The 22768-nt window shown below is 50.0% G+C and overlaps 1 protein-coding gene across 6 annotated transcripts in view; it reads left to right on the top strand.

Moving 5' to 3' along the window:
* MAP4K2 (mitogen-activated protein kinase kinase kinase kinase 2) overlaps positions 1-22768 on the top strand; it is a 166674-nt gene that overhangs the window by 44858 nt on the left and 99048 nt on the right. For 4 of the 6 annotated variants that reach the window (XM_033957389.1, XM_033957391.1, XM_033957393.1 and 1 more), the window contains exons 8-12: positions 4416-4488; positions 4680-4811; positions 5248-5310; positions 21356-21437; positions 21875-21994. In XM_033957389.1, the coding sequence (XP_033813280.1) occupies positions 4416-4488; positions 4680-4811; positions 5248-5310; positions 21356-21437; positions 21875-21994 (470 nt within the window). The remainder of the gene's footprint in view (positions 1-4415; positions 4489-4679; positions 4812-5247; positions 5311-21355; positions 21438-21874; positions 21995-22768) is intronic. The other 2 variants (XM_033957390.1, XM_033957394.1) reach the window with 1 other exon arrangement.

The raw sequence follows: 22768 nt of genomic DNA, 5'->3' as shown, positions 1-22768 counted from the left end.
GGGGGTTTTGCCAGGTACTAATGACCTGGATTGGCCACCATGGGCTAGATGGACCATTGGTCTGACCCAGTAAGGCTATTAAGTTCTTATGGAGTACTCTAATTATTGGCTTTGCTCAATGGCTAGAGTGAAATGAAGTGGCAGAACTTTGTGATCCAGTTCTTACTGATATTCCATCTTCTGCCTGGAAAAAGCACAGGTAGAAGAAAATATGGCTAAAGACATAAAGCAAGGTGATGAGACTATATTTTCAGGTGTGTCAAGGAAAGTGAGAGGTGAAAGTGTAAGACATTGGAATATTGAGGATTAATGTGTGGAGAATGATGAGGAAAAGAGGAAATAGTAAATGTTCTGTTTGATGGACATGGAAAATAATCTGGAGAAGGACTACATATGTTTATTGAAAGCTTTTATACCAGAGGTGGCAACTCCGGTCCTCGAGGGCTGGAATCCAGTCGGGTTTTCAGGATTTCCCCAATGAATATGCATGAGATCTATTTGCATGCACTGCTTTCAATGCATATTCATTGGGGAAATCTTGAAAACCCGACAAAATTCTGGACCGGAGTTGCCCACCCCTGTTCTATACTGCTACTAATGACTAATCATTTCAGAGCAGTTTACATAAGCTTCTGTAAGGTGTTACAACACAGAGTTAAGAGTGTTTCTGTGATGGTTTTCAATACTGCAATCACTTTTGTTGTTTGAGTGGTGCATTTACATATCTTTTACATATCACCAGAAAGCAGAAACCTCACCATTCATGGAAGAGAGTATAAACGAGGAACTTGCAAAACTGAAAATGGACAAAGCCATGAGGCTGGATGAAATACATCCAGGATAATGAGGAAGTTCAGAGGGGTTCTGCCAACTCCGCGAAAGAATGTGTTTCATAGATCTGGAGAAAGTTTCATGTGGTTCTTCTTCACCAAAACAACAATGGGAAATAAGAGTCAGTAAGTTTAGATCGCATTGGTAGGGAAAATAGTAGAAACAATGCTGAAAGAAAAGATAATTAAATTTCTACAATCTAGTGGATTGCAAGATCAGAAATAACATGGTTTTCACCAAAGGAAAATTGTACCAAATGAACCTGATTGATTTCTTTGACTAGGTGACTAGAGAAGTAGATTGAGAACATGTGCTGGATATGGTCTACTTCTTCATAGGAGACCTGAATAAATGAGCAGCCCAGCTGCTTGAAGATGTACCCATGTTGTGCTCTTGTTTCCTTAGTCTTTGCTTACCCCTTCTGCTATAATGGCAAAGTGAAAGGGAGATGGTTTAGTGCAGACTTCTATTTTGAGGGTCATGGACCCTAGTGTGAGCCTCAGATATCTGGCTAAGTAGGATTTGATGCTACGTCTGCCTCTGACAAGATGGTTGTCTCTCTGAGTCTGGGGGGAATGGCAGTTATCTGCTATGCCTGGTTAGGCTAATTGAATGCCAAAAAGTTCAGGATCCCCAGTGTCTGAGAAGTCTTTGGTTGTGGAGCAGCTGGAGATTATTAACACAGGAGAACAGACTGCCTTCTGGTGGAATAGAGATAGATAATTCTCTTGGAGAAGGGCACTGGTATGACAGATGTTACTGCAAATAATGGTATGGTATAATATTTGGAGCTCAGCATAGTGTCAGTGACACAGTATGCCCCAAGGGGTGAGAAGGACATATGAAAATATCACACAGGTTAAGCATGCAGACAGTTATTCTGCTGTACTCTATTTGGACTGTTAAATTGTGTAGAAAATTCTTGTGTCGCGACTAGACTCTGCTCTGAGTGTGTTTGAGGATGTAAAAAAAAAAAAAAAAATGTTACCTCTTTGAATGAAAAACTCATGCACCAGAGGGAAGAATGGATTTGCTGATTCAGAAAGCAGCTAGACTGGAATCTTCGGATACTAGAAACATAGAAATAGACGGCAGATAAGGGCCACGGCCCATCCAGTCTGCCCATCTCAATGACCCTCCCCTACCTTTCTCTGTGAAGAGAACCCACGTGACGATCCCATTTTGTCTTAAAATCAGGCACGCTGCTGGCCTCAATCACCTGAAGTGATTAAAGATCAGTTATCTGTTTACTACAAATTTAAAAATTTTAGTAAGTGGCTCAGTTTGTTTTTTTATTAATTTCAAGGTTCTGGAAACCTTGATAACCTTGAACATCTTGCGAAGATATTACATTGATGAGGGCATACCTCAGGTTATAAGATCTTTGTTTACCATCTCAGAGCTCTGGGGAGAAGGGAGTGAACTATGTCTTGTGATGGTATGAATGTCTCATGGTTATTGGAAGACTGAAGAAGAGAAACAGGGGACATTAATTGTTACTTATGCCTTTTCACAGCCAACATACAGTACAGTAGGCCTCAATAAACAGTGTAGAGGAACAAATTTAATGAAAAACCAGACATGGACCGTGTTTTTGCAAATTGCCTGTGTTAGTGTGTAGATGTTCTAATACATATAACTTGTAATGTTCAATTAATCCAACTTAAACGTCAGATCTGTAGATTTTAAATCAACTGTTGTCAGCAAAACGAGTGAAAATATTTGGTACTTCAGGCTTGCTCTGCTTGTACACGATTCCAAGATGAGTTTTTGACCACTGTGCTTTTGTGTCCCTCCCTTCTGATGATGTATATGCCTTTTAACATGATAAAACCTGGACACTAAAAATCTGCTTCAGATGCAAATCTGCCAATTTTCTGGAGGCTACTACAGCAATATGGCCTGATATTTTTAGAGCCTTACCAAGAGAGATAGAATTCTTTCTTGATTAAGAAGCAGGAAATTATTTCTTTGGGGGGGGGGGGGTGATTTTTTTTTCCCCTTCATTTTTCATGCTTGTGTGTCATGAAGTTCTGGGAGGCCAAGTGTGTTTTTATGACCCTCAACCACTTCAGAATTTTCCTGATTATAGAAAAGTGATTTGTAGCAGGGCTCTTGGGATGAGTACTAGGCATCAAGGAATGACTATTTTAATTCTCACCCCTCCCCCCCCAACTACCTTTTAAAAGAAATATTTAGAACTTTTCTGTTATTCTTCTGCAGTTTGTGATCTAATTTCCTGCTTGGATACCTCTTCCCCCTGCGTCCCATGAGGTCTAATCAACAGATGCTGTATTATGTTTAAATTTTTTTTTTGTATTGTTTTGTATTTGGGTTGGTCTGTTTTCCTAGTTGTAAGCACCTGGTGTTCTTAAGCAAGAGTTTTCCTGTGTTTATTTCAAAGTTCATATTAAAAAGGGTCTGAACAGCTTGAGGATGGATCCCAAGGTGATGAACTGGATTAGAAACTGGTAGACTGGTAAATGGTGAGCAGTGAAGTGCCTCAGAGATTAGTACTGGGTCTGATTCTGTGGTTGACACAAAAGATTTGTAATAGAGTGGACAACATGAGAAGTGATGTACAGAAATTAAAAGTATAGATCAACGGTTCTCAAGCAGTGTGTTGCGGTACCAGCTGTGCAATAGGAGATTTATTTTATTTTTTTAAATTTTGTGGTACGACTTTCTCCTCTACCATCCCCTCCCTCTGTGGAATCAGTACCCCTTCCTCTTCCAACCCCTTCCTTCCCCAAGTCCAGCACTTCTTTCAGTTCTCTCCCCCCCAACAACACATCCCATATCTGTCAAACCTGCTTTGTTTAATGGCCCCTGCAATGATAACATACTGTCTGAGCTGGTGCCAGAATCTTCCTTTGCCACATCCCACCCTCATGTAAACAGGAAGTTGTGTTAGAGGGATGGATTGCAGCAGAAGGAAGGATTCTACGCCAGCTCAGACCAATCAGGGACTTCCTTAGGCTCCTCCCTAAGGAACATAGTCCCTGATTGGCTCAGGTGCCTCTGGCCCCTTCCAAGGGATGAGCCCAAGGCGCCTGAGCCAATCAGAGCCTAAGGCTTGCATTGCTGACGGCGGCCGGCGGAGGAGCAAGAGCAGGAGCACCCTTCCTCCCGCCTTCAAGGTACGGAGGGGGGGGGGAGCGATGGCAGGAGGGAGTGGGCATCCCTCCTGCCATACTTAGGTTCTTTGGCGCGGGGGGGGGGAGGGTCTAGGGGAACATATGGTGGCAGAAGGGAGTGGGCATTTTTTTTGGTTCAGGGAGGGTGGGGGCGCTTTTGGGAGGGGTTTTTTTTTCTTTTTTAATTGGGCAGATATTTTGCATGTGTAATACACGCAAAATATCTGTGCCATTTAAAAAAATGAGAAAAAAAACCTCTCCCAAAAGCCCTGATAGGAGGCTGCTTCTCCTGTCACTACTGTCGGGGGCTCTGCACATGTCTGAACACTCAACTGAGCGATTGAGTCGGTGGGTTTGCTTTGGTGGCAGAACTGTGTGTTTGCTGGAATCTCAAATGGCATTAACACTTATACTAGCAATGTAAAATGATTATCCTTTTGGTTTCAGCGGATTTTGGAGTATCAGCAGAAATCACTGCCTCTGTTGCAAAGAGGAAATCGTTCATAGGTACCCCTTACTGGTAATGCCACCCACCACCTGTGCGTGCATGTCTCTCTCCTTCCCACCCATTAACTGTGGTGCTTGTGTTAAAAGATGTATATGTTTGTTTCTGCTCTTGCAGACTGTGAGACAGTGTCTGTGTTTCCTACCTTGCATTTTCTCTTCCTTGTGGAATCAGTGACTAAGTGTTTCCATTCCATTGGACTGCAGGATGGCACCGGAGGTGGCTGCAGTGGAGAAGAAAGGGGGGTACAACCAACTGTGTGACATCTGGGCTACTGGCATTACTGCCATTGAGCTGGCGGAGTTGCAACCGCCCTTGTTTGACCTCCACCCCATGAGGTAAGAGGACCGTCTAGATACTTGGGATAGTTTCAAGTTTATTTAAAATTTCTTATACCGCCCAATCAACCTTCTAGGCGGTGTACAAAATCATAAAAACATACTATAGCTAAAATACAAATTTAAGCTGACAAAGCATCACCAAACAGTAACAATAACTTACGAAGACATTTAAAAACAAAGACAAACAGGAACAAAAGGTAAAAAGGCAAGAGCTACAATAGTCAAAGTAAAAGAAAACAATTAGGAAAAAACAATAGGAGGGGCTGCTATAAATAATGTTGAACTCAATTGCGGTATAACAAGAAATTAAACTTGGAAACTTGGACCCAAAACCTCAGCTGAGGTTGTTAACCACCCCAACCTATCATGAAACCTTTGGCCTCCACTCATTTGACCTCTCTCTCAAACATATGACCTTGTCTTTTCTCACCAGGGCACTGATGGTGATGTCAAAAAGCAATTTCCAGCCTCCCAAGCTCCAAGACAAGACCCGCTGGTGAGTCCAAAGTTTGCAGATGCAGATGCTCCAAGAGGAACAAGCTTTTCTTGTCCTGGCTCTGACACTTCCCTCTCTGCTAGCCCTGCTTTTCCTTTTGCTTTCCTTGCCATCATAATTGAGAATTCTGTTACGTCCCTTACGGATTCCTTATGCTAGGTGTTCAATCCCAACCCGCAGTCTGGGTGTTGCAGAAAACTACATCTTTTCTGAACACATGCTGCACTCCTCCCTAGTGTGAGAATCAGTAAACAGTTTCAGTTTCTGCAAGCAGTCCAAGCAGAAGCTTATTGCTGTTGCTCTGCTTCTGTTTCTTATTTTTTCGATTAAAGTTCATTTCTCGGTGGCTTCAGTTCCTTGAAACCCCTCCCTGGTGGTCCGTTGTCAGAGAAAATGATGTAGTCTTGTGGTGCTGGACTGCAGTTTCACATGGAAACTCTGTGAAGCCAGCCTGCTGTTTGCCACCTTCTGGAAGTACCCGGGGTCCCTTCCCGTAGAGTTTGCTGGCCGGTGACTCTGTCACAGGTTTCTAGCACAGGCTGAGTGCGTCTGAACAGAAATCTACCCGGGTTTCAAGGTGCAGCTGCCTTTCCCGTCCCCGACGCGTGGCAGAGGATCTGTGGGGGTGGGGGTGGAGGGGGTAGTTGGTCTCTGGCTGGCTGGCAGTCCGAAGATCTTCAATTCAAGTGCATTTGGAGCTGTTTCTGAGGCAGAAAGTCCTTTCCACTCAGCTGCTTTAAAAACTCTGACAGACAAAGGTACTACAGAGATTCTGAGTACCTCCATTATTTCCTTTGGGAACTTTTGGGGTGACTTGTAAATCAATTTAAACTCTATTTCTCACAGTTTCTGTGGGTAGAGTTAAGGTTCCCCACCTCCCCAGACCCCAAGTTGCTATTTTTTATTATCAGATTTTGTTTATTTTTGCCACAAATTCGTGATGATGGTCATCATGGATTTTAAAATCAATCTTTTTTCTAACTTTAATTTCTGCCTCAAAAACCCCTCTATTTGACTCAAAATCAATTGGGATGGACTCCCCAGCCACTAATCATTGTGATGTCATGGTGTCTAATTCCACCAATGAGAGCCAGGCTTATCAGTGATGTCACAATGGCTTCGTTATCTTGTACTTGGCTCACATAAGAATCAAAGTATGAATGGTCCCAGCCACTGACCTTCATGCCTTGCATTGAATGCCGGTGTAGAAGGACTGAGGTTGAGATACACTGAAGAACGACATGGGATGGTTAGAACATAAGACCATAAATGGATTTCCTGTCCTATTAACCCTCTTTCTTCCTCCCCTCTTAAAGTCAATCAATTTGTACCTTTGCTTAATCTTTGTTAACCGCATAGAACTTCATGGTATTGCGGTATATAAGCTGTTATTATTATTATTATTAATCTATTGGATGTGGACATTGATTGCGCCGGATGGGCGTCGCATCAGTGATTTTGAACCGCATGCTATAGCGCACCGGGGGAGGGGACGAGAGCTTCAGACTTCATCTCCTTCATGTCCTCTTGGGGTGGGGAGCTGGCCTGGGTCTGTGCCTTCTGAAAAAAATCTCGCCCAGGGGTGATTCTGGAATCTGACGCAGTAAACCTGCGTTCTGAGTCTGGGGACTCTTTTGACACACCACATGTACCTCAACAGTGCCCTGCCATGGTTGCAGAGTGGGCCTTATCACCGGATTTTATTTGGCTTCTCTGAACAGCTTATCCTTAAACCCTGCTCGTTTGATGAAGCTGGCGGGTGCGTCAGGGCTTTTTCGGTCTATGCATCCTTGGCGAAGCTTCCTTTTGGGAGCACTCTCATCTGGCTGTGCCAGATTTCGATTGCAATAGTTGCCATACAGATTTTGTTTCTTCTGTCTCCTGCCACTGTATTTAATTTGGATCCAGCTGATGCCTTTGCTGAGACTGGTCTCCTCGGCTTCCCTGAGCGTCCGGATTTGGAGGTGCTGATCCTTCTTCCCATTTTTAGTGGGCTTCTATCTGCCTCTTTACGGCTGATGTTCTGCAAGAGCTCCATTTGAATTTTCCACTTTCCAAACTTTGTCCTTTCCGTCCTCAGCTCCCGAGTCTGGTTTCAGAACAATGTGATCCCCAGACAGTTTTTTCTGATCTACTACAGCTATGTCTACACTTCTCACCTGCATCTTGCTTTTATCCCAGGACAAGCAGGCATGATATTCTCACATGTGGGTGACGTCATCTACGGAGCCCCAGCGCGGACAGCTTTTCAAGCAAACTTGCTAGAAGTTTCAAGTTTGCACACTGCACCACGCATGTGTCTGCTTCCTCGCCCACTAGAGGGCGCGTTCCACCTCGTGGTCCTCAGTTCATTTTTTTCCGCGGAGCCAGTAAGCCCTGTGGATTGTGAGCTCCTAATCTTTTTTGTGTCGCTGCTTCCTGACACCGCGTCTGATTTTTTCGGTCGCTGTGCTTTTTGATTTCTGTTCTTTTCTGTTCTTTTCCTTTTTAAAAAAAAAAAAAAAAAATTTTTGTCTTCTCGTTGGGCTCCGGGGGCTCCCGGCAGCCGTGGCTGCGGGACGTCGATCGTTCCCGGCCAGTTTCGTCGTTGATGTCCCGTCCTGTAACGGGTTTCAAAAAGTGCAGCCGGTGCGAGAGGCTGCTCTCTATTACAGACCCCCACCGGTGGTGCATCGTTTGTCTGGGCCCGGAACACCCTACCACCTCGTGCGATCGCTGTTCCACGTTTCAACCCAGGGCTCTCCGTCGCAGGAGGGCCAGAATGGCAGAGTTGTTTAAGGCGGACCCCGTGGTAAAGGCCTCGACGTCGGCTTCGGCCCCGGCCTCGACCTCGGCCTCGGCGTCCTCGGGGCCCTCGGCCTCTCCTCGCCCTTCGACTTCCAAGTCGACCTCGGGAACGAAGGCTACCTCGGGTAAGTCCTCCTTTCCATCCCCTACAGGGTCTGCAAAGAAGCCGTCCTCTGCTTCGACCAAGGCGGGTGGGTCGTCCTCAGCCCCGCCTCGGGCCCCGCCCGTGCAAGCCCCGAGGGAACACTCGAGACCGAGGTCGCCCTCCAGGGAGCATGCCCCGGATTCGGACCTCCCGACCTTCGTCGGGATCCCGGCTTTCCAGGAGCTCCTCAGAGCGCTCATATCAACTGAGCTGTCGGGGGCCCTGGAACAGCTGCAACGGGCTTCGACCCCGGCGGCTGTTGCCTCGGTGGCCTCGGCCTCGGCGACCTCGGCCTCGGGTGCCGGGGCTCCCTCGACCTCGGAGACCGGGGCTCCTCCGACCTCGGTCTCGGCTGTCGAGGCTCCGCCCGCCTCGGCCTCGGTCTCGGCCTCGGTTTCGGTCTTACCATCGACCGCGGGGGATCAGCCGGAGCGTAGCGTGCGGCCCCGGGACAAGGTGCGTCGGGTCCGCCGCATTTCCTCCTCATCGTCCTCGAGGTCCTCCCGGGGGTCTTCGCCCTCGCCTCGGACTCGGTCGAGGCGCCGGCCGAGGAAGCCGAAGCGCTCACGGGGTTCGCCTCGAGGGCGCGGTCGGTCTTCCCCGATCGGGGGCGAGGCGTTGCGGGTGTCGGAGTTGCGCATTGACAATCCGAAGCTTCTCCGCTCCCCGGCGCGTCGGGTGTCCCGTTCTTCCTCGCCGAGGAAACGGGAGGGGGCCCTCGTCCCCCGGACCCCGGGGTCTTCGCCCCGGGCCTCGTCGAGGCGGACTCGTTCTCCTACCCCCTCGAGGCCTGTGGAGAGGACATCGTGGGGCTCGGGGTCAGGGAGAGATCCCTTGTATTATTCGCACGAGGCCTCTCCGGTTTCCTCGGCGAAAAAGTCGAGATCTCCTACCCCACCTGCTAAACCGTCCTCATTCTCGGTTTTTGTGCAGGACATGGCCAAGGCCCTCGGGCTGGACCTCTCGGTCGGATCCCAGTATTCTAAGGAGTTCCTTGAGGAGCAGGACCTTCCAACTCCACCTAGGGAGGCTCCTCGGCTCCCATACAATAAGGTCCTCCTGCAGACTTGGTTAAAAAATTTGTCAAACCCTCTTACGGTCACGTCAGTCCCGTCCAAGATGGAGGGCAAATACAGGACGGTGCCGGCTAAGGGGTTCGACAAGGCGCAGCTCTCCCACCAGTCTTTGCTGGTGGAATCTGCCCTTAAAAAGTCTCAGCCTTCCCGGGTTTCTGCGGCGGTTCCACCTGGTAGGGAGGGCCGAACCCTGGACAAGTTTGGCCGTCGCCTTTATTCCAATTCCCTGATGGCCACCAGGGTGCTAAATTATGCATTCACTTTTTCCTCCTATCTTCGAGGTATGGTGAAAGACCTCCCTCAGTTTCGTGACTCCATACCGGACTCCCAGAAGGCTGGTTTTGATACATTCATGTCCAACCTGTCTCAACTGCGGTTGTACCTGTTTCACGCCTTGTACGACGCTTTTGAGCTGGTTTCGAGGGTGTCGGCCCTCGCGGTGGCCATGCGCCGTCTGGCCTGGCTTCGCACCCTCGACATGGACCCAAACCTGCAGGATCGCCTGGCAGATTTGCCTTGTGTGGGGTCCGAACTTTTTGACGAGTCATTAGAGGCGGCGACCAAGAGGTTGTCTGAGCAGGAGCGCTCGTTGGCCTCCTTGGTTCGGCCCAAGCCTAGACCCCCGCCGCAGAAACCCTTCCGCCCTCCCCCGAGGCGGTACCCCCAAAAATCTACTCCCGCCTTTTCCAGACCGCCACCTAGACGCCAGGCTCAGAGGGGCAGAGGGGGACAAACGCAAGCTCCGGCGCAGGGCCCTTCCAAGCCCGCGCCTTCTTTTTGACGGGCTGAGCGGATGGGGCGGGTTCCCCTCCGCGACCGCTCAGAAATCCCTGCCTATAGGGGGGCGTCTTCGGTCCTTTTACCCAGCCTGGACCGAGATTACATCAGACGCCTGGGTGCTCCGGACCGTCTCCGAGGGCTACTCTCTCAATTTCTTGTCTGTGCCACAGGATATGCCTCCGGGCCCTTCCACTTTCAATCGGAGCCAGCTTCCCATCTTGCTGGCCGAGGCCCGGGCCCTGTTGAAGCTTCGGGCGGTCGAACCAGTTCCCGCAGATCAGCGGGGGACCGGGTTTTACTCCCGCTACTTTCTGGTCCCGAAAAAGACCGGGGACCTGCGCCCTATACTGGACCTCAGGAAACTCAACAAATTCCTGGTCCGGGAGAAGTTTCGAATGCTGTCTCTCCCGGTTCTATACCCTCTCTTGGAGGAAGGGGACTGGATGTGCTCCCTCGATCTGAAGGAGGCGTATACGCATGTTCCCGTGCATCCTGCCTTCCGGAAGTTCTTGAGGTTCCAGGTGGGGGGCTTGCACCTTCAGTACAGGGTCCTGCCTTTTGGCCTAGCTTCGTCCCCTCGAGTCTTTACGAAGTGCATGGTCGTGGTCGCGGCGGCCCTGAGAAATCGGGGCCTTCAGGTTTTCCCCTACCTGGACGATTGGCTGATCAAAAGCACGACCAGGGAGGGGGTTATCTCAGCGACCCGACAGTCTATCGCCTTCCTTCAACGACTGGGGTTCGAGGTGAATTTCCCCAAGTCGCAGTTGCAGCCGGCCCAGTCCCTTCAATTTATAGGCGCAGTGCTGGACACTGTGCGCCGACGTGCGTACCTCCCGCAGCCTCGCTTGGCGGCCTTGGTTCGGCTGGGGCGGTGGGTCTCGCAGCTGCAGGTGGTGTCGGCCCAGCGCATGATGATGCTTCTGGGCCACATGGCATCGACGGTCCACGTCACCCCGTTTGCCAGACTGCACCTGAGAATCTCTCAGTGGACCCTGGCCTCCCAGTGGCGTCAGGATTGCGATCCGGTGTCCCGCCTCATTGCGGTCACTCCTTCTTTGAAACGGTCGCTCCGTTGGTGGACCGATTGTTCCAATTTTTCCGGGGGGTTGCTGTTTCTGGCCCCTCCCTTTCGCAGGGTCCTGACCACGGACTCTTCGGAGTATGCGTGGGGGGCCCATCTAGACGGGCTGCGGACCCAGGGTCTGTGGTCGTCGGAGGACCGTCGATGTCACATCAATGTGCTGGAACTTCGAGCCATTTACATGGCGGTTCGTGCGTTCGACCACCTTCTTCGCGATCAGGTAGTCCTAGTTCGCACGGACAACCAGGTAGCGATGTACTATGTCAACAAGCAAGGTGGGACGGGCTCTTGGCCCCTCTGCAGGGAGGCGCTTCGCCTTTGGGAGTGGGCAATCTCCCGAAACATCTTCCTGCAGGCGGTCTATATTCAGGGAGACCAAAACTGCTTGGCAGACAAGCTCAGTCGGCTTCTTCAGCCGCACGAGTGGTCTCTCCACACCAGAGTCCTGCGCGAGGTCTTCGACCGCTGGGGGACTCCGCAGGTGGACCTGTTTGCCTCCTCGGAGACTCACAAACTGCCCCTATATTGTTCGAGGATGTATTCCCCGGACCGTCTGGAGGCGGATGCCTTCCTTCTGGACTGGGAGGGGAGGTTCCTGTATGCGTTTCCTCCTTTTCCCTTGATCATGAGAACGTTGGTACGTCTCAAGTCATCCACCGCCACGATGATTCTCATTGCGCCTCGGTGGCCTCGTCAGCATTGGTTCTCCCTGCTTCTTCAACTAAGTGTCAGGGAACCTCTGCTTCTGCCTGTGTTTCCCTCTCTGCTATCTCAGAGTCGGGGTTCGCTGTTGCATCCCAATCTGCAGTCCTTGCACCTGACTGCTTGGTTCCTTTCCCCTTCACTTCAATCCAGGTCTCTCAGTCAGTGAGGGAGGTTTTGGAAGCCTCACGCAAGGTCTCGACCAGGCTTTGTTATTCACAGAAGTGGACCAGATTTTCATCTTGGTGTTCCTCGCGACATCTGAATCCTGATTCTGTCCCGGTGGCTTCGGTTTTAGACTACTTGTTACATTTGTCTACATCAGGCCTGAAGACGACATCTGTCCGGGTACATCTCAGTGCCATTTCAGCTTTTCACCGGCACTTAGATGGTCGTGCTCTTTCGCTTCACCCTATGGTGCAACGGTTCATGAAGGGGCTAATCAATGTTTGTCCCCCTCTGAAGCCTCCTCCTGTTGTTTGGGATTTGAATGTTGTCCTGGCTCAACTGATGAAACCTCCCTTTGAGCCTATGGACGTATCCCTTCTCAAATTCCTTACTTGGAAGGTGGTTTTTCTGATTGCTCTCACATCGGCTCGAAGGGTTAGTGAGTTGCAAGCTTTGGTTGCGGATCCACCTTTCACGGTGTTCCACCATGACAAGGTGGTCTTGTGCACGCATCCGAAATTTTTGCCAAAGATTGTATCGGATTTCCACTTGAATCAGTCCGTTGTCCTTCCTGTGTTTTTTCCTAAGCCCCACTCCCATCCTGGCGAGACGGCGCTCCATTCTCTTGACTGTAAGAGGGCGTTGGCATTTTATCTCCAACGTACCAAGTCTCATCGGAAGGTTCCTCAATTGTTTTTGTCCTTTGATCCTAATCGTCTAGGACATCCGGTTTCCAAGCGCACCTTGTCCAACTGGTTGGCTGCTTGCATTTCTTTTTGCTACGCTCAGGCTGGTCTCCCGCTCTCGGGGCGTGTCACGGGGCATAAGGTCCGAGCGATGGCGTAGTATGCGGCTGGGTGCCTCGACGTCGTCTAAGGCTTTGTGCTTTGATTTTCTGACTCAATGTCGACTGGGGCTTGGGGTCTCGATGTCGACTGAGGCTGTGTGTCTTTGTACCTTCAACGTCGGCTACGGCCGTGTGCTCCGCGTCATTTGACGCTGGTGCTTTGACGTCGCCTGAGGCTTGTGCCTCGACATCGACTGAGGCTGGGGGCCTCATCGTCGGCTGGAGCTCGGTGCCTCGTCGTTGCCGAGGCTTCGTGCCGTCGACAGAAGCTTTGTGCCTTGACGTCACTTGGGCCGTTTTACCTCGGCAGCGGCTGAGGTATTGGGCCTCGGCGTCGACTGCGGGTTTGCGCCTCGGCGTCTCCAGCTCCGGTTCGAGAGGCTTCCCCGCTTTCTCTTCGGTTCATTCCGGGCAGCCGTGACGGAATCTTGTAGTGCGGAGTTTGGTTTCCTGGAGGAGACTCTCTCCCTGCTCCGGCTCTATTGCTCCCGCCATGCGTCATCTCGCTTGGCGCAGAGTGTGGCTGAGGATCCGAACCTCCAGGGTCGTCTCGCCGCTTTTACTTGCGTGAGTTCTGCGCTTCTTCAGGCCTCTCTTGCGGTGGCCACTCACCGCCTCTCAGACCGCGACCGGTCCTTCGCCCCTCGGGACGCCTTCAGCTAAATCCCGTCTGCCTTGGTGGGTTGGTCTCCTTCTCCGGAGGGGCCCTCTGGATACCTTTCTTGTGTTATCTCGGCCTCCTTCGCAGCAGCCGCAATAGCTGCAGCAGCGCCGGGTTAGGGTTCAGCCGCCGGCTTCGGCGACTCCTGGCCGTCCTTTTGACTATTCTCGCATAGCCTCTGGGCTGCTCCCCTTCTGGGGATTCCTCCCCTCCCTTTGGGAGGGGTGTCTCTGTGTCTACGCACCGGGAGTATTGCCTCTCTTCTGTCGGTTGGGCATTCCCATCCTCCCTTCTGCGTCTGGTCCTGGCCCTTCGTGACCTGCACTAGTTTCTGGTACGGGAGTGGGTCAGACTCTGCCCACCCCGGTCTCGGGAGTCCGTCGGGGCGGACCTGGACCCAGTTTGTCTGCGCTCCTTCTTGTCTCGGCCTCAGGGGGAGGCCCTTGTTTGTTTATGCCGGAAGGTGGCCCCTCTGTCCTCGGTCCGCCTCCGGTCTTTTCTGCCTCTGCCTCGGCAGGCTGCCTGTCGGCGCTTGAGTCAGCTGGTGTCTCAGCTGTCTTCGGCCTCGGCTGAGCTGTTGCTGATCCTTTTTGGATCAGGGGCCTCCACGGTGATGTCCCGCTGTTCGCCTGGTTTCATCTTCGTGTTCCCCGCTAAACCCGAGCATCTCAGTGATGGCAGGATCGGGATCCCGCTTCCCAGCACATTGTGGTGCCTCCCTCCTGGACACGCTCGTTTCGTTGGTGGGCCACCACTTCGTATCCCCGCATCAGAAGGTTCTGCCGATGGACTCCTCGGCATGGGCTTAGGGGTGCACCTCGACGGCCTTCGGACTCAGGGTCCTTGGTCGGGTGCAGGCTGTCGCAGCCGCATCAATCTGATGGAGCTCCGGGCCATTTACAATGCCGTGGTGGATTTTCGTTATGGGTTGCAAGATTGCGGGGTCCTGGTGCGTCCCGACATCTCGGTGGCGATGTTTCTGTGACCAAGCCAGGGTGTACAGGTTCCCCGTTACTTTGCAGGGAAGCCCTTCGTCATTGGCAGGGGACGTTACACCACTGCTTCTTTCTTCGGGCGGTGTTTTTCCAGGGCGTGCAGCATTGTCTGTTGGACACGTTGAGTCGCCCTTTTCGACCGCATGAATGATTGCTCCATTCTCGGACTCTGCGGCATGTGGTTGTTCGGTGGGGAACCCAACAGGTAGTTCTGTTCGCTTCGCCCCTCACTCACTGGTTGCCTCGATATTGCTCGAGGATGTTCTCCTGGGTTCGCATCGAGGAGGATGCTTTCATTCTCGATGGAATGGGCAGGTTCCTCTATGCGTTCCCTCCCTTTACTCTGATTCTCGGGTCTTTGATACACCTCCTGTCGGTCTGCGCCACCAGGATCTTGATGGCTCCTCTGTGGCCCTGGCGGCCATGGTTCTCCCTGCTCCTCCAGCGTGTCAGGGAGACTCAGCTTCTACCTATGTTCCCGTCTCCGCTGTCTCAGTGTTGCGGTTTCTGTTGCATTCCAATCTGCAGTCTCTACACTTATCAGCTTGGTTCCTCGCAACGTGCCTCCCTCCTTCTGTTTCTCTCAGTCGGTGGGGGTGTTCTCGAGGCCTCTCGAAAGATCTCCACTCGGCAATGCTTTTCCCAGATATGGTCCTGATTTGCTGAGTGGTGTGCTGAGCACCGCATGGATTCGCTCTCTGCCTCCTTGCCTTCAGTGCTGGATTTTCTGTTGCACTTGTCTCGGTCTGGTCTCATATCTACATCTATTCGAGTCCACCTCTGTGCTTTTGCTGCCTTTCTTCGGCCGCTAAATGGGACGCTGCTCTCCGTCCACCAGATGGTTTCCCGTTTTATGAGGGATCTCTTCATTGTACATCCTCCGCTCAAAGCCCCTCCGGTGGTTTGGGATCTTTGTGTGTTCCTGGCTCAATTGGTGATACCTCCATTTGATTCCATTGATGAAGCTCTTTTGAATTACTTCACCTGGCAGGTGGGTTTCCTGGTTGCTCTCACGTCTGCTCGCAGAGTCAGTGAGCTGCAAGCTCTGATTGCGGACCCGTCTTTTCCTGTATTTCATCATGACACGGTGGTCCTGCATACTCAACCCCAGTTCTTGTCCAGGGTGGTTTCGGACTTTCCTTTCGATCTTTCCATTGTTCTTCCGGTCTTTTTTCCGAAGCCCCACTCGCCTCCTAGCGAGGTGGCGCTTCACACAATTGACTGTCAGAGGGCGTTGGCTTTTTGTCTTCAACGCACTCAGTCTCCTTGGACGGTTCCTCAATTCTTTTTGTCCTTCGACCCTAATTGGTTGGGACGCCCAGTTTCCAAGCGCATCTTGTCCAACTGGTTGGCTGCTTGTTTTTCCTTTTGCTACGCTCAGGCTGGTCTCGCGCTGCAATGTCGAGTCACGGGACATAAAGTCCGAGCGATGGCGGCTTCTGTAGCTTTCCTCAGGTCGACGCCTATCGAGGAGATTTGCAAGGCTGCCACTTGGTCTTCGGTTCATACTTTCACCTCCCACTACTGCCTGGATACTCTGTCCAGGAGCGACGGCCGGTTTGGCCAGTCGGTTTTGCGTAATCTGTTTTCTTGTATTGCCAACTTCCCTCCGTCCCTTTTTGGTTAGCTTGGAGGTCACCCACATGTGAGAATATGCTGCCTGCTTGTCCTGGGATAAAGCACAGTTACTTACCGTAACAGGTGTTATCCAGGGACAGCAGGCAGATATTCTCACAACCCGCCCGCCTCCCCGAGGTTGGCTTCTTTGCTAGCTATCTGAACTGAGGACCATGAGGAGGGTATGCGCCCTCTAGTGGATCAGGAAGGCACACACATGCGTGGTGCAGTGTGCAAACTTGAAACTTCAATCAAGTTTGCTTGAAAAGCTGTCCGCGCTGGGGCTCCGTAGATGACGTCACCCACATGTGAGAATATATGCCTGCTGTCCCTGGATAACACCTGTTACGGTAAGTAACTGTGCTTTTTGGCAGGTCTGAACAGCCTGAGATAGATTCTGCCATGGCGCAGGTTTTCCAGTGTGCAGCCCTCCCTAGTGATGGGGGGGGGGGGTGAAGTTTCAGGACTCTCAGGATCGCAGGAGGCTGTTATGATACAAAATATTTTTTTCTAGCATCCTCAGGTAGCTGAGTGGCAGTGTTCCCTTTATTTATGGCACGAGCCCATCATTCCGGCCATTGCAATGCATCCTCTGTAGTGGTGCATTCCTATCCTCCGCTGGTGCGGGTTGATGTGGCTGTGGTGCTGGGCGACCTTTATAATCTCATTTGAGTCTTAGTACATGTTCTGCTGGTGCAGAGTCTGAGCGCTGAACTCTTTGGATCTGTCTTTGTATAAGGTCACTGCCTCGAGGATCTCCTTTAGCGGCCGTCCTTTCAAGGGCTGGATTCTTGTCGTTATAGGTCAGGATGACCTCTATTCAGGTGTGGTGAATACTGCCCTACATTGCTCCCTGTGAACCAGTTTTCTGGACATCAGGAGGGGATCATAGTTCTCTTCAGTCCTCCCGCAGGTGTCGTCAAGAATAGTCAGGTTTTTCCTCCTAGAGACATTCCCAGGGCTAAGCCTCTATTACCACGGTTCAGATTCCAGGCATCCTCAGGTTCCTGTGCAGTGCTACGCCACTCCCCCCTCTCCCCCCCAAAAAAGAAAAAAGTGCAGATGTTGCCAGGAGCAGGTGTGGCTTCCTCACTCAAAGGCTGTCTTCTACTGTTTGTCAGGAGTGGATTCGTCTTTCATCAGACATTTGTTAATCCTCCTTTGCCTATCTTCACCTATTAGCCAACTTGACTACTGCAATATTGCCTATTCAGCAATTTCTCAGAAGAACATTGCAACGATTGCGAATGGTCCAAAATACAGCGGACAGGTTGATTTTCGGGTTGAAGAAATACGATCATGTAACATCTTCTTATCGAGTGCTGTACTGGCTACCAATGGAGGCACGTATGATGTTTAAGGTTGGCTGTTTTTGTTTTAAGGTTTTGTTTGGTTTAGCTCCTAAATTGTAAACCACTTAGGCCGGCAGTGATTTTGACAGTGGACTTCAATATCAACTGTGACCTGCCTCCTCCTTTCCACCTGCAATCTACTCTGTCTTGCTTGGACTGCTTTGGGTCTTTGAGGTTTTGATTTACTTTAGTGTTATTCTTTTATTTTTTATTATTTGAATTGTTATATCTTTACTATTTAATAATTGTTTTCTCAGGTACTTTAGCTAGATTGTGAGCCTTCAAGACAGGGAATTTCCAAGTACCTATCTTTATTTATTTTTATTTTATTGTAACCCGTTCGGGGCTTTGGGGAGGACGGGCTATAAGAATGAATAAATAAATAAATAAATAACCGAAATCTTCTTTTTTGCAACCAATAAACATAAGAGAAGCTCACATTTGCATTTTGTTTTCCCGCCTGTTAGAGGATGTAAAAGCATCATCAACATCTTTTCTCATATCAGGCAGCAACATGGGGCAAGGATTTAGAACAACTGCTTCTACTTACTGATATTTACGGGGAATTTAGAAAACATCTAAAAACATATCTGTTCTCGAAATATTTAGGTAGCTAATTTGTAAGAATTTTATTATGTATTCAGATGTTTTAGGGCAGGGGTGTCCAACCTGCGGCCCAACGGCCGCATGTGGCCCCATGAAGTATTTTGTGCGGCCCCGGTCAAGGGCGATGCAGTGTTTTCCTCTGCTGCCCCCGGGTGTTTACTGTCTTGTCGGCTCCCGATTGGGCACCGGCACCAGCACCAATGCACAGGACGTGCCAGTGCCCGAAGATCCTCCCTCGGAGAATCTCGGAGAGAGCGAGACCAGAAGGCTTTGAGCATGCGCAAATGCTCAAAGCCCAGTCCAGCCCGGCACAGGAAAGAGGGAGGATCTCCCTCGCACCGCCCAGCCCAACGAGGGAGGATCTTCGGGCTCTGGCACGTCCTGTGCATTGATGCTGGTGCCGGTGCCCAATCGGGTAAGCGACCGATGTCTTTGCGGTGCTGGGGGGGGGTGATGCGAACGGGGGGGAGGATGCCAGTTCACAGGGGGGATGCCGGATCGCACTGAAAAAAAAAATTTGTATAATGCGCTCACACATATAACGCGCATGGTTATACTCGGTTTGTAAAATTGTGTATAACGCGCGCATTATATGCGTGAAAATACGGTATTCCCTTCAGTATTTTGAATGTTTCGATCATGTTCCCTCTCAGTCTTCTCTTTTCAAAGGGGACATGATCGAAACATTCAAAATACTGAAGGGAATAGAGATTGGAGAAACTGGGCCTCTTTTCAAAGGAAAAGAGGCCCAGTTTCTCCAATCTCTCACTGTACGGCAACTCCTCCAGCCCTTAACCATTTTAGTCGCTCTTCTCTGGACCCTTTCGAGTAGTACTGTGTCCTCCTTCATGTATGGCGACCAGTGCTGGATGCAGTACTCCAGGTGAGGGCGCACCATGGCCCGGTACAGTGGCATGATAACCTTCTTCGATCTGTTCGTGATCCCCTTCTTAATCATTCCTAACATTCTGTTCGCCCTTTTCGCTGCCGCCGTACATTGTGTGGACGGCTTCATCGACTTGTTGATCAGAACTCCCAAGTCTCTTTCCTGGGAGGTCTCTCCACGTACCTCCCCGGACATCCTGTATTCGTGTAGGAGATTTTTGTTCCCGACATGCATCATTTTACACTTATTCACATTGAACCTCATTTGCTATGTCACTGCCCATTTCTCGAGCTTGATTATGTCATGTTGCAGATCTTCGCAATCCCCCTATGTCTTCACTACTCTGAATAACTTCGTATCGTCCACAAATTTAATCACCTCGCTCGTCGTACCAATGTCCACATTGTTTATAAAGATGTTGAAGAGCACGGGTCCATGCACCGAGCCCTGCGGCACCCCACTGGTGACCCTCTTCCAGTCCGAGTATTGTCCATTTACCCCCACTCTCTGTTTCCTGTGCTCCAGCCAGTTTTTTAATCCACGTGAGTATTTCACCCTCGATTCCATAGCTCGCAATTTTCCGAAGTAGTCGTTAATGTGGAACCTTGTCGAACGCCTTCTGAAAATCCAGATATACAATGTCGACCTGGTCGCCCTTGTCTATCTGCCTGTTTACTCCCTCAAAGAACTTTATGGCTTTGCGGTATATAAGTTGTTATTATTATTATTTCTAGACTCTGGCAAGTTGACGGCACCAGAGTCCAGGGTCTGCGGTATTCTGCAGCGCCTCTTAGTCTTCGGGATGCTTGAACCTTTTCCAGTCCATGAATGGGCTTAGGCGGATGCTCCTTATTCCTTCTCATGCTAGAAGGGCTCGGAGATTTGGAGACATATTCTGATTCTATAGTCTGTCAACCACTTCTTGTGAATTCCCTCTTTCCGAATGGACAACAGAGCAAACTGTGCTAGCTCTGTCTCCAAGGGAGTTTCTAGTGTCCTTGGATCTCCCAGAGGTTTATCTCTATATTTCATTCAGCCCAGAGCATCATAGGTTTCTGTGTTTCCATGTTCTGCAACAGCATTTCTAGTCTACCTCTTAGTCTAGCGATGGCTCCCACACTTTCGTCACAGTGATTGTAGTTGGGTGGCACACATCCACCCTTCCTGGGACAGTGGGTGCTCCGGGCTCCATCTCGTTGGTTGTACGGAGGTGTGGTGGTGACAGTAGTGTCTCTGCTGCAGGCATAGGCAAGTTCAAGAAGTCCCTGGATTTTCTAGGGCTTCTCTTTGTCTCCAGACAGGTTTGTGTGCTTCTTCTCAGGGCAAGTAGACAGAACCTTCACCAACAGATTAGAATTCTCTTGGGTTGTCCGGCTCTCTTGGCCTGGGGTAATCTACAGGTTCTGGGGTCTCAGGCAGCCTCCTTGGAGATGATCCCCTGGGCCAGAGCTTGATGGGAGTCCCTCCTGTCATGATTATCTCAGCTGAGTTTTTCCCCCCTTCAGAGGCTGCTCTCCTGGCTCCAGTTAGTAGCAATTTGAACTGGTGGCTTCAAGGGATGACTCTCAGCCAGGGCTGGCTTCATCAGATTTCCGAGTGGATAACTCTTAGCAAGGCTGCCAGCCTGTTGGGTTGTGGTTCCATTGTGGGGCTTGCTCCATTCAGGGGTAGTGGACTCCTGGTCTGCAACGTTGGTTGACCTTTTGTCTGGAGCTTCAGAAATTTGGCTGGTGCTATTTGTTCTCCAGTCCCTTCAGAAAGACCAGCGGTGCAAGTTTTCTTTGATGCCACGGTGGTGGCATATGTACTTCACAAGGGAGCTCTAGTGCTCTCTCTCAGAAAGACTGGTGGCCCACTGGGCGGAAGAGCTTCTTCTGTCTTTCTCAGCATCCCATGGGGCCGGAGTTGACAATGTTCTGGCAGTCTTCCTCAGCCGACAGTTCCTGGTATCTGAAGCATGTTCCTCTCACTGGAGCCATTCTGTCTGCTCTTACAAGAGCTGGGATTAGCCTTTGTGTCTGTTTATTACTTGTAGATATTTTGCAGAGCAAACCATGAATTATTTATGTTGATGGGGATTTTCCCCTGTACCCCCTTGTCTTGGATTTACAGGTATGTGCTTGACTTTGGGACTGAACTATTTATTGATTCTCACACTAGGGAGAGTGCAGCATGTGTTCAGAAAAGATGTAGATTTGTTTAACACCTGGACTGTAGGTTGGGATTTGACACCTATTGTATGGAATCTTCCAGGGACTAACAGAAGATTATCGAAGGTATAAACCTAATCTTCCAGTCTCCTATCTATTTTCCTTCCTGGATATACTTTGCTCCTTCTGCAGGTCAAATGACTTCCACCACTTCCTCAAAGCTACATTGACCAAGAATCCCAGGAAAAGGCCTACAGCTGAAAAACTCCTACAGGTAGGAAACCAGGAGGTGGAGCCTTAGTAGGGTGCTACTGGCAAGAATATGCTGTCAATCAGGCTGAATTTTAACTTTTGGTGGGGAAGCTCTTTGCCAGTATTATAAATATGAAAAAATGTATTCTGAACAATTGGGACATATTAAAAAATTTAAAGATGTATGGAGTCCATTAGTGGAATTTGTTAAAGCCGATTACTAGAATGAGCCTTTAATTTCAAAGTGATTTTCACACACATCCAGGGAGGGTGGGAGAAAATTCTTTGTGTTGTTGTTTGTTTGGCTACAAGTGCTGTATACTGTAATAATTGATTGCATTTTTTTTGCACTTTGTATTGGATTTGAAAATTAATAAAGAAGTGCTGTCAATGTGTAATGTAGGATGAGGTGAAAATGTCTGTATTTCTCAAAGATGCATTATCTTTCTCCACTATCAGCAGCACCTGTTTATCACTCAGACCTTGAGCAAGACTTTAGCTATAGAATTACTGGACAGAATGAACAATCCGGACCCGGTACTTGACCATGAGGACTCTATGGATGACTGTGACTTGGAGGTACTGTCTGTTTCGTTATCAGTATCTGGGACGGGGCTTAATTTAGTTTAAATATTTTTTAGATTGCCTTTCCAAATACACTTTTCCCTCGGTATTCGCAGGGGTTAGGGGCAGAGCCAGACCGCGAAATGTGAAAAATCGCGAATAACTTTGTGCCGGCTCTGGCCCGCCCCCGGACCTTACCTGGTGGTCTCCGCCTCCTTCCATGCGTATTTGCAGGGGCCAGTGCGAGTGCTTCGGTCTCCTCTTTCCCCGCTTCAGTGTCGGGCCGGGCTGAGTGAAGATTGTTCCTCTCTGGGCTGGGCAACCTGTGCCGGCCTTACCTGATGGTCTAGTGGGCTTTCGGGGCAGGAGTGATCTTCCTATGCTCCTGCCCCGTGCAGATCGCCAATAGGGAGCTCACGGCAGCCATTTCCTATTGGCGATCTGCAAGAGGCAGACGCGTAGAAAGATCGCTCCTGCCCCGAAAGCCCGCTAGACCACCAGGTAAGGCCGGGATGCCGGGGGGAAGGTGGGAGGAAAGCGGGGAAGGTCCAAAACAAAGCTTTTTTTCCCCCTAAAAAAATCGCGAATAACTGAATCCGGATGCTGAAACCGTGGATTCAGAGGGGGAAGTGTAATACAGTCCATTCAAAGTAGTGTACAGATATTCCACCCTTGAAATAACCAGTTTGGTATATTGGTTGCATAAGTCCTATTTCAAGTTTCCAAGTTTATTACATATTTGATATACCATCTATCAAAGGTTACCTAGACGGTTTACAATACTAAACT

The sequence above is a fragment of the Geotrypetes seraphini genome, chromosome 8 (assembly GCF_902459505.1).
Source record: "Geotrypetes seraphini chromosome 8, aGeoSer1.1, whole genome shotgun sequence".
NCBI classification, from domain to species: Eukaryota; Metazoa; Chordata; class Amphibia; order Gymnophiona; family Dermophiidae; genus Geotrypetes; species Geotrypetes seraphini.
This window is presented reverse-complemented; position numbering and strand designations above follow the sequence as displayed.